At 35.3% G+C, this 12,549-nt stretch overlaps 1 protein-coding gene across 1 annotated transcript; it reads left to right on the top strand.

Annotated features, from left to right (window-relative positions):
• Window positions 1-2,588: 2,588 nt before the first annotated feature.
• Window positions 2,589-8,770, top strand: LOC117327399 (WW domain-containing oxidoreductase-like). Its single transcript, XM_033884353.1, has 8 exons — window positions 2,589-2,689; window positions 4,098-4,183; window positions 4,375-4,582; window positions 4,733-4,767; window positions 5,040-5,240; window positions 5,564-5,714; window positions 6,013-6,139; window positions 7,459-8,770. The coding sequence occupies exons 1-8, from the start codon at window positions 2,614-2,616 to the stop codon at window positions 7,559-7,561; spliced, it is 987 nt and encodes a 328-aa protein (XP_033740244.1). The 5' UTR covers window positions 2,589-2,613; the 3' UTR covers window positions 7,562-8,770.
• The last annotated feature ends 3,779 nt before the right edge of the window (window positions 8,771-12,549 follow it).

The following is a 12,549-nucleotide window of genomic DNA, read 5'->3' as shown; positions in this document are numbered from 1 at the left end:
AATGAGACACGAGAGTGCCAAGTTCAGGGTAAATGTCACATGTGTCCCAGAGACGAGGCAGACATCCACATACAATAAACATACCATGCGCATTATTCTTACGTATTTGGAAAGGTTATATACTAATGCTATTCTATGTTTGATCAAATAACACAGCAACAATACAAATATGTCAATGATCAAAGTATGTCGTGCATAATCATGTATATTTATATTTACCAGGGTATGCTATTGTATATCACTCAGACAATTCAGTTTAACTATTTTCAGCTTTCAGATGGACACACATATCTTAAGTCGCATGAATGCATGTACTATGTACATATCTTATTGTGAGTTTGACGTTTGTTTGTGTATGGTATTGAAAGGGATATAACTCGCGCAGATCGCAATACCAAGTTCATTTCAAATTACATCACTATACGAATTTCACTCTCTGTCGTTCATTTCCCGATATACTCTATCGCTATACAAATATTACTCTCTACACCTCATTTCTTTATATACTCTATAAACTACAAGAATGTCACTCTCTACCCTTCATTTCTTTATGTACTCTATAAACTACAAGAATGTCACTCTCTACCCTTCATTTCTTTATGTACTCTATAAACTACAAGAATGTCACTCTCTACCCTTCATTTCCTTATATACTCTATAAACTACAAGAATGTCACTCTCTACCCTTCATTTCTTTATGTACTCTATAAACTACAAGAATGTCACTCTCTACCCTTCATTTCCTTATATACTCTATAAACTACAAGAATGTCACTCTCTACCCTTCATTTCTTTATGTACTCTATAAACTACAAGAATGTCACTCTCTACCCTTCATTTCCTTATATACTCTATAAACTACAAGAATGTCACTCTCTGCCCTTCATTTCCTTATATACTCTATAAACTACAAGAATGTCACTCTCTACCCTCCATTTCCTTATATACTCTATAAACTACAAGAATGTCACTCTCTACCCTCCATTTCTTTATATACTCTATAAACTACAAGAATGTCACTCTCTGTCCTTCATTTCCTTATATACTCTATAAACTACAAGAATGTCACTCTCTACCCTCCATTTCCTTATATACTCTATAAACTACAAGAATGTCACTCTCTACCCTCCATTTCCTTATATACTCTATAAACTACAAGAATGTCACTCTCTACCCTTCATTTCTTTATATACTCTATAAACTACAAGAATGTCACTCTCTACCCTTCATTTCCTTATATACTCTATAAACTACAAGAATGTCACTCTCTGCCCTTCATTTCCTTATATACTCTATAAACTACAAGAATGTCACTCTCTACCCTTCATTTCCTTATATACTCTATAAACTACAAGAATGTCACTATCTGCCCTCCATTTCCTTATATACTCTATAAACTACAAGAATGTCACTCTCTACCCTCCATTTCCTTATATACTCTATAAACTACAAGAATGTCACTATCTGCCCTCCATTTCCTTATATACTCTATAAACTACAAGAATGTCACTCTCTACCCTCCATTTCCTTATATACTCTATAAACTACAAGAATGTCACTCTCTACACTTCAATTCCTTATATACTCTATAAACTACAAGAATGTCACTCTCTACCCTCCATTTCCTTATATACTCTATAAACTACAAGAATGTCACTCTCTACCCTCCATTTCCTTATATACTCTATAAACTACAAGAATGTCACTCTCTGTCCTTCATTTCCTTATATACTCTATAAACTACAAGAATGTCACTCTCTACCCTCCATTTCCTTATATACTCTATAAACTACAAGAATGTCACTCTCTACCCTCCAATTCCTTATATACTCTATAAACTACAAGAATGTCACTCTCTACCCTCCATTTCCTTATATACTCTATAAACTACAAGAATGTCACTCTCTGTCCTTCATTTCCTTATATACTCTATAAACTACAAGAATGTCACTCTCTACCCTCCAATTCCTTATATACTCTATAAACTACAAGAATGTCACTCTCTACCCTCCATTTCCTTATATACTCTATAAACTACAAGAATGTCACTCTCTACCCTCCATTTCCTTATATACTCTAATCACAACTCCAGATTTGCGACAATTCCCGGCAAGTTTGTTTTTCATTTTCGTTAGTTTCACGAAGGTTTTGTGTTATCTATTTATATGAAGATGACCAAGGTTGAGAATTTACTCTGGTGAAGTTTCAGAGCAAAGGGAATGGAGCGAATCGGATGACCGTGTCAGTTTTAAATTCGCATTGTCTGATATATCACAATACCATTTGACCGATCATTAGCGATACCGGCATATATACAATAATATTTATAAACATAGCGATAAACCTGCAGTACGATCTCTAAAATTTTGATTACTTTATCTGCTTATTCTAACAATTCCCCGTTGACAGGATACAGGGTTCGGCTGACTAAGTTAGATAAGTTATGAAGTCAGTGACAATATTATCAGTAATGATTTTGTCTAACCAAACATAGATATGCTATGTTTACCACACTCTACCTATATTTAAATGTGTTCCCCTTGTTATCAGCAACCTGGGGTCAAAATGTAGACTAGTGGTCAAACGGAATCACTCGTTACAGTACAACCGAATATGGGAGGCCACCAGTCTTTCCCCAGGGTTACCCTGCCTAAGGAGAGAGTTGTCATAGTAACCGGTGCAAACACAGGCAAGTTATCGGCACGCATGAGTAAGATACATGTACATTAATCCAACTATCATACAACAACAACAACTTACATTTCACCTATTAATCAATAACTGTAACGTCAATTTCTAAGTCAAGCTTCAGGAACCCCGGAAGACATAAAACGCTGTTTGATGCCATTTATGTCATTACAGTGCTTATGCTTGCATTATTACTTGTTCAATGTTTGGTGCTATTATTTTATGGTATATGTGTGTATGCGTGCGTGCTGGCATGTGTGTGTGTTTGTTATACATTATTTACACAGCTGGGTATTGATACTGAATATGAAAATGTACGGAAATACTTCAAATGCCCAGAATGATGACATGCATTAAAATATGACATATCACAAAAACTATCAAAACTGACTGAAAAGAGGTGAAATTAACATCCTTGCTCATTTATGCTGTAAAGGACAGCTTAAACATTGTGACATGGTTTTTATCTTTATGTTGTCTATAATACTGTTGTAGTCTCTATGAACTGACTGATGTAGTATCATGCACAGACGTATCTGCCATACATATAATGTTAGTTTTCTCTTTGTAATAAGTAATTTTTCATTACAATATATGAAGATTGGAAGAAAATATAAATTGACCACAATCACAAAAAAAAATGATCACAAATCTTATTTTGTAGCTCATGATTTATGGGTTCAGTATGGATATTAAACAGTGCACGTTTATCTTCAAAATCGTAAATGAGTACATCCATTTACATTGTATTCTGAAAACAATCACGCTATTTATTTTTCATGGGGTTATGTTTCTAGCTGAGCATGGGAGACAATTCATCCGATCGTGAGTTAGCTATAACGTACAATTTTGACCAACTAAAAACCATGAAACATTCTTCAGTGTACATCGACGCATATGAGGTAGACATACTTACAAAGGAAAAAGACAAAGAATACCAACGTGATAACGAAACTGTAATTCTAACTCAAAATAAAAGGAGGGCAATATTCGAACTAAAAATAGATTTGGATGGAAACCATTGAAACATACAAGCATCAATAGACCAGATTATGACAATGGAAAGCATATCGACAAGCATCAAACACGATTGGCTTCAAAAAAGCTTGTTTGAAAAACATATTTTCAAATGAAATCATGATATCGATCATAGACTGTTCCAAAGTATTCATCAACCTGGAAAAAATACAGATTTGGATGGCGACTTTTGAAACGTAATAGCATCAATAGACCAGGTAATGACAATGGAAGGCATATCGACAAGCAAATGAAAGCATGATATCGACCATACATTTTCCACAAGGTTTTCATCAACCTGCACATACATTAGGCAAGAATAAACGTGCTACATTGTTTTATCTAAAATTTAAACACTTGGTATTCATAAAACAAAATTACTTTGTCAACAGGTATCGGATACGAGACAGCCAAATGTATAGCCATGATGGGGGCTACGGTCATACTGGCCTGTCGGTCGGAGGAGAAGGCAAACCAGGTATAGCCTCTCTATCTAAACCATAATGTTTTCTCTCCAGTACATGTTTTATCTCCTGATTTGTATTATTAGTGGTGGTTTTACACGTATAAATGTATGTTTATCAAAGTAAGCAATACGATAATCGCATTTTTTATTAATCAATGATGATTTCGTAGATCATTTGATATTTTATGTCTTTATCTACCCAGGCAATGACAAAGATGAATGCAGAATTCCAGACAGAGAAAGACAGAAAAAATGAAAGAGTGGTTGATTATCCGGAACTCAAGATAGAGTTCATGAAATTAGACTGCGCCAGTCTCCAGTCGGTGATGGACTTTGTGAAAGAATTCAAAAATTCTGGTCGACAATTACATGTTCTCGTGTGCAACGCGGGAATCGGAATGAGCAAACAGGGTAACATTTTACTCCAAGCTCTTTAAAATTCAGGAAACATTTATATTACTCGCGTCCAAAATACTAGCACCATATTCATTATATTGTGTTAGATAAAGCCCAATCAGCCATATTACGTATGTAATATTTTGTGATTATTTTCTTCCGCAGCATACACAGAGGATGGGTATGAACTAATGTTTCAGGTTAGTGAACAACTCATTATAAAATATGTATTCGATTTCAATATTGTGGAGATGCAACCTGTCTTGAATTTAAACAATAACGACCGGTTTTCTCACGACATGGTTCCACTGTAGGGACATATATAAGGTTCCTGCTGTACATCGAATCTTAATAATACAATGTAATGTCAATGAAGTATCTTTTTGTAACGTAATAGCATGTGCCCTCCTAAATATCCATTTATGTTTATATTGGATTAATTGTATGCGAACTAATTCTGTGTTTCGTATAGGTGAATTACCTGAGCCAATACCTATTATCTGCACACCTGTTACCTATCATGAAGACTTCTGGAGAAGATTGTCGTATCGTACTTGTATCGAGTGAAGTTCACCGCTACTCCGAGTTTAATTTGGACAGAATACAGGGGAGACAATTCAATGAGCGAAACTTTAAACGAACACTGTTCTACGGAAATTCTAAAGCATTCCAGGTAGTGTATGGAAATGGGTCCAAAATAGAAGAACCTGGTAAACCGTTACCATTCCGATTGAAGCCCTGTGCTTTTCTCAACTTTAGGGACATTGTATTACATTTTGTAATATTGGTTACGTTTAAGTTAAGAAACAAACATAGATATCGTAAATAAGACAGGTCAGCAAAGTGTATAGACTTCTACACCGAAAGGTGTGTGGTGCTTCTTTTGTTCCGAAAATGGTTAAAGGTCAGTGACGGCGATAATATAGCTTGATTTATTTATTTGTTTTTATTTTATGTACATGTATTTTTTTTAATTTTTTTTTTATTTTTTCATAGATAATGCAGATGTTCAGCATGAACCGAAGACTTCAAAAGTCAAACGTCACAGTAGTCAGCTTACATCCGGGTGTCGTACAGACGGAAGTGACGAGAAACTTCACTGATTTGGCACCGTGGGCATTGTTGTTTGGTGTATCAAAACTATTAGGTGTGTTTGAATGGGAAACTAGACGTTACTAATTACTTTAGCGAGACTTTCTACTGTTAAATAGTTTTATCCCAATTACAATATCTTCATTAAGGATTATACATGTGTATATGTATAGTCAGTAATTTGTTTTTTAATTTAGATTAACATGAGCCGTGCAATAGGATGTATCTTTATTGCAGTTTGCATGTTTTCGAAATGCATTCTTTATGGATATCATGAATGATGTCATCCCCGAATCAAAACACAGCACTATTTTACAGAACATAGTTTTGGTTATTCTAACTATTTCTAACAGGCGCATCGAAAACACCATTTGAAGGAGCTGAAACCACCATCAATGCGGCCGTAAATCCGGCCCTGAAAGGCGTCCGTGATGTTTATTATAATAACTGTAAACCTGACAGCATCCACAGCAGAGCAAGGTACGAATTACAAACAAAGTGAAATTCTCTGTCTTGAACTTTACATTTACAAATTCATAACCGTACATTCAAATAGCAACTACTACTACAATACGTGCTTGATTTAATTGATCTGCTAATATGCTGTCGGTATTTTTTTCTTGATAATTATGTTTTACCGTCGCTTCATCAATGTTGTCGGCAGCTACATTAAAAATGACAAAAAGAAAGTATCCGGATGACCCCTTGAATACCACACTCTGTGTACAGTATAGCGGTTCATATAATTGTTTGATTAAAAAATCGTCTGGTTCTACAGTGGTGTAATACAAATGGAAGGGCACCTTTTGCCTTTTGCCTTTGAATTTATTGAATAATGATTCAATTTTTATCATAAAACTGCTGCCACCCCGTTAAGTGAAGTAATTGATTTAAAATGAATGTGCCCTCTATTTGTGTGAGGGAGTTCTGTTGAAATATACTACATCACTGACAATGAGATATTATGGTAAACTGAAAACAAGAATAGGCTACTGGGGATATTATACAATATCAAATTTACAACTTCAACTATATCCACCATGAACAAGTTTGAGCTTCTAATCTTATCTTTTAAGTTTAAAGTTGATCACTAATTAATTACATCCCAAAGAAGTTCAATTTTACTTCGTGATTGTATTGTTTTTATAATTTTCGGTGTTAATAGCATTCTTTTTTAGAATGGTGCAATTATATTTTCGTCAGAAAAAAAAATTCCTGTGTCACTATTCAATTGTTTATGTGTGCAATCAACTCATGACAATTTCCAGTAGTTAGTATACGAGACCTTTTAGCTGATATTGCTTATAAATTCTATAAAAAACAGGCGGCGAGGATACTTATTTTATTACAAAACGTAATTGTTCACGTTATGTTCACAATAACAAAAACAACAGAGAAAACCGACATTTAAACGAGATCGAAACTTATAATCAATCAAACGAAGGGCAAAACACAAACAAAATATATACATTCGCACGGAGACCGCTGATTAACTACAACGATAGTGTCAAGTGTTCCAGAAGGGAATGCGTCTTCTGCCATACCGACAACACTGACCATGGCAATCTTCGTCGAATCTGGGTTAAACATTCTCAAATTCTGATGAGTTAGAATGACACAACTTAGGGTAGTAGGTCAGAAGGCCCTTAGAAGACATTACGATAATCCAATGTTCTGTTTATATTTGGTAGCCTGGCAATGCATGTACTACATTATGTATATGAGTATAATGAACTAAAAATGTTCGCACTGTTTGTTCTATTGTTTTAGTTTCAAAATGTTGTTTTTTTCTTCAACAGGAATAAACAAAACCAAGAATCTTTATGGGCATACACACAGGACTGTCTTAAGAAAGGCGACTTTCTCCCTGATGACATAATCCAGTGTTTAGAAGGAGAATAAATCGTGTACAGTGTACACGTTACATGTATATCTCTACATGGATAAGGGAGACAACTCCTCAGTTAGTTAACTCTATCGCAAAACGTAAAGACTGTGACAAACGTGAAGCATTCTTTAAAGTTTATGGCCGTATCTGAGGTAGGAAGTTTGATAAACATAGTACGTTGTTCAACAAGACACATCAATCAAAGGGAACTTCCAAAAGGTTCTGGATAACCAAAAAACTGTGATACATGTATAAACATTATATTTCATTATCTTCCTTGATGGTTAGTCAGTATTAATTATGGTGGCGTATTCCAATCCATTAATGAGACTTAAGACATCTTTAGAACATTAACTTTCATCTAGCATTAATCGTGAGCCTTTCTGATATTTAAATGAAGTTTTGACGTCTAACTCATCTGACGCTAGACATCTGCTGATATTATTGGCCTCCTGACTGACCCATGTGTGTTTGAAGAGGCTGCAGTATGTTCGTGTTTGTCTTCTTGTGATAGCGCGGAACTGATACCTAATTTACTAGGTAAATTAGAGACTGGTGTGCCCCGACCTGGGGACAGAAGACATTTTTATGCCCTACCTGTAAGTCAGTAACCGGAACAAGTGTAACTGAATAGAGCATTATTGATCAACTAAACTCAACGTATATATCAATGAGCCACAGAATAAACGTTGTTTGGATACTAAAAAGATAAAAAAAAATCTTCAGATATTATGGGATAAATGTATACGTTCATTTTCAATTTCTTTCTCGTGCGTTTATATAATCATTGATTCGGTTGATGTTGACGTCCTGCTCTAGCTAACAACTAGGTCGTACTGTTTATCTGCAACTATTAAGGGCAACCATTTTAAATCTTAATTCGACGATGATTTATCATTATGTCACCAAATTATTTGTCCAAAATATATTAAATACTTGCATGATCAATATTTTAAATGCATTATGATTGTTATGTGTATGTACTATAAACTATTATACGTTATGAGGATCATTTTATAAGTGTTTCCTGTTAACCAATCTTTTTATATATATACAAACATGTACTTATATAAGATATTCTGAAATACAATCGTTAAAGTGAATTACCTAATTGGTTGTAATTTTTAGAATTACTAATTCTGGGATTCATAGAAAATAGATATTTATTTGGCGAATACGGACTTTTATCAATAAAATATAAAAAAACAAAAAAAAAAAAACAAAAAAAAACAAAAACAAAAAACGCAGCTATACGTATTCAAGAAACTACATTTTTCAGTGAGATATCAAAAATTATTCATCCTTTTTTTAAAAGTGATATTTTTCACTTGTAGGCGTTACATACAAGCACCCTCCACATCCTCCCGGCCACTCTCCACATCCTCCTCACATCCTCTCCACATCCTCCCGGCACCCTCTCCACATCCTCCCGGCCACTCTCCACATCCTCCTCACATCCTCTCCATATCCTCCCGGCACCCTCTCCACATCCTCCCGGCATCCTCTCCACATCCTCCCAGCACCCTCTCCACAGCTACCTGGCGCATCCTCTCCACATCCTCCTCACATCCTCTCCACATCCTCCCGGCACCCTCTCCACATCCTCCTCACATCCTCTCCACATCCTCCCGGCACCCTCTCCACATCCTTCTCACATCCTCTCCACATCCTCCCGGCACCCTCTCCACAGCCTCCTGGCGCATCCTCTCCCCAGCCTCCTGGTGCATCCTCTCCACATCCTCCCGGCACACTCTCCACATCCTCCTCACATCCTCTCCACATACTCCCGGCACACTCTCCACATCCTCCTCACATCCTCTCCATATCCTCCCGGCACACTCTCCACATCCTCCTCACATCCTCTCCATATCCTCCCGGCCACTCTCCACATCCTCCTCACATCCTCTCCACATACTCCCGGCACACTCTCCACATCCTCCTCACATCCTCTCCATATCCTCCCGGCACCCTCTCCACATCCTCCTCACATCCTCTCCACATCCTCCCGGCATCCTCTCCACATACTCCCGCCACACTCTCCACATCCTCCTCACATCCTCTCCATATCCTCCCGGCATCCCCAATTAACTCCCCCTCCGAGCCCTTCTCGTCCGTTCGTCCTTCGACTTTCTTCTCCGGGCTGTATATCTTATACACTTATTTGTCACTGGAACTTCATACTTTGGGATACGTATACCTTTACTATCACGAATGTATCATCTGTGTATTATTGACATATAAACATTCAGTGGGAGACTGTTATTGACCTATCGGTCTTGTTTTGTATATTATAATATTTGAAGTCTTAGCCAGTGTCGTCCTTACGCTAATTATAAATAATTAAGGAGACGAATTAATGTCGGTACCCTGAACCAATGTTATAGTCATTATAGTATCCATATCTAATATTGTATGGGTTTTTACTATCCACAGACTGAAACCCGTGGTATTGTTATAGATATTTCTCGGATAACTAATGTCGTCTGTGAGCTGAATTTCAATAAGATTTTGATATACGAATGACCCGTCTGTACCAGGCGGCTCCTCACTCTGTAAATAAATTTTGGTTATTCCTATAATCACTATCTTATTATGTCATGTTCGAGATTTCCTTGTGCAGATAATGGTACGTTGAATGGTTGCATTGTTGCCTGAAGTATTTACGACCAGTAACATAAACAAAATGTCATTTAAAACTGCTATGTAGTCTTACTTATCGTATAAACAATATCTTCAGACTTCACAGTTAAAGTCATGCTACGAGTTAGCTCCCTTCTACTACTATTTTCATGGGCGGAAGAAAGTATATCTAAGTCCGTAGTTGAAGTAAAATATATAGTTTCTTAGTGTAATACGACTAAGCTGTACTTGTATCAGATACAAAAAATGTTAACTTTATGCTTATAGTTTTTTGTTATTCATTTTTCAATCGAATAAGATAGTTTACATTTTTCCAAGAGTTATCTCCCTTGGAATAAATTATAATTTAATTGAATAATTACAATATAAATTATCATTGACCATTAAATAATGTACAGTATTACCAGTTTTTATGAATTGAATAGCAATATTAATAACGTTTTATATCTATAAATTGCTAGTAAATAAATGCAAAATTCTATTATGCAATTATATCAAGGCACATCAAAAACAAAAATAAACAAATGAATTAAATATGATGGCTTATCGGCCCACCAAGTTTTGTTGAAAATCGGTATTTGTTAAAATCGCAATTCTGCAAAGAATTGCATTTAAAACACTTTTAAAAAGTTTAAGAAAAATGGAAATATGGATATTTCGACTTTATGTGCGATGTCAACGTCAGTGTTGCTTTCGTAAATTGACCTTTCCATTATGCGCATTTGACGGCCGGGATAAATGGCGAGTGTTGTCTTGCTCATACATATCCACATTTCTTATAGATAGCATAATAATATTCCAAAGAGGGGAAAAACATCTTCACAGTGAATGTCATGTAACGAGTTAGCTCCCTTTTACTTCTGTTTTGATTGGCGTCAGAAAAGTCTATTTAAGTCCGTAATTGAAGTAAAATATATAGTTACTTAGTGTAATACGACTGAGCAGCATTTATGTCATATGCACAAATTGTAAACCAGATGCCCATAGTATTTTTAACCTCCCTTGGAGCAAACTATAATTTATTGAATATAATTATAATATGATTTAAATTTGACCTTTAAATGATTTATATTAATATCAGTTTCTATAAATAAGTTAGTTATATCGAAAATTAATTCATATGTATGATTTATTTATAAATACATGTAAAACTTTATTATATAATTGTTATGAGGCACATAAGATAAACAAATTAATATGTATAATATTTTATGGTAAATTGAGAGACGAAGTTTGATGAAATTATCTTTTTTTCCTAAATCGCGGTTCTGGATAGAACTGCACTTAAAGATGTAGGACAAAAAATAGATGGCCGATGTCGGGTCCTGGTTTACGTATGAGTGAACCTGAGTTACTCTTGGGATGACCAGGGTAAATAGCGAGTGTCATCGAATAAAAGAAAAATTCTTAACTGTGCTTAGCCCTCTACATCTTAATGATTTCTACGTTAATTTATAGTTTGTTCATATCTTGGTCTCGGTTGTTTTTGTGTAATTAATTCCGTGACATTGAGGTTACGACTTACTGCCTTGTTATTCTCTCTCTCTTTTCTTTGATGATGTGCATGCGCTTCAATTTAATTGTTTTTGTAAAATGAAATATTTACCTCTTTAAGTAAACCAATAAAACTTAAAGCAATATGTATATATAGTTAACCGTATACTTCTAATGTGATTTCTTTCAGCAAGAAAATAAATTAAAAAAAAAAAAAAAAAAAAAAAATTCACACGCTTAAGAAATACGTAGCAGTTATTTCCTTTCGCAAAAACATAAGTTCCTCTCGGAATTTTTTTTTTTCATGAAATTATACATTTTACAAAATAAATTAATTGAGACGCAATTTACGAATATTCGAAAAAATACAAAATTATTTGAATTAGAATTGTTCAATGCGGGAGGTAGCAAAGGCAATGTGATACAATCCCCCATGCCACAGTTGACACTCTGTTGAATGTCTTGTAAATGTCACAGACAACTAGACAGAGGCGGTTTCCCACGTTCTGTTACAGATTAACAGTAATATTCCCTGATTGGAAACCTGACTGATATCTATATAAATGGGAAATGCCAACGAAATAATTTTGCAAAAGAAGAGATATTGTGTCGGTGAAGGGTTTGTACGATGTACATCAAGGTATTGTTTTAATTATGGTTTTGGTGATTTTAAGATGATGCCATGTTTTTACTTAATTCAAATAAAATGTAAAAAGAATAGAAATAATCAATACTACATACATTGAGTGCTGACTGTAGTTCGTCACCGTTTACCTGGGCGGTTGGAGTGTCCGGTGGAGATAACTTGCCGGGATTAGTATATAGAGGTACTGACTTGGGTAGGGATTAGTACTGGGGAGGGGTGAAC

This window comes from Pecten maximus, chromosome 5 (assembly GCF_902652985.1).
Source record: "Pecten maximus chromosome 5, xPecMax1.1, whole genome shotgun sequence".
In the NCBI taxonomy this organism is placed as follows: Eukaryota; Metazoa; Mollusca; class Bivalvia; order Pectinida; family Pectinidae; genus Pecten; species Pecten maximus.
The sequence above is the reverse complement of the archived record's forward strand: the minus strand, read 5'-3'. Positions and strand labels throughout refer to the sequence as shown.

What these genes read in the sequence shown, in the direction of transcription:
- LOC117327399 (XM_033884353.1), top strand. Translation starts at nt 2,614, where the DNA reads ATGGGAGGCCACCAGTCTTTCCCCAGGGTTACCCTGCCTAAGGAGAGA. An exon ending in GGTATGAACTAATGTTTCAG is followed by an intron (nt 4,768 to 5,039) that starts GTTAGTGAACAA and finishes TGTTTCGTATAG; the next exon opens with GTGAATTACCTGAGCCAATA. An exon ending in AGCATCCACAGCAGAGCAAG is followed by an intron (nt 6,140 to 7,458) that starts GTACGAATTACA and finishes TTTCTTCAACAG; the next exon opens with GAATAAACAAAACCAAGAAT.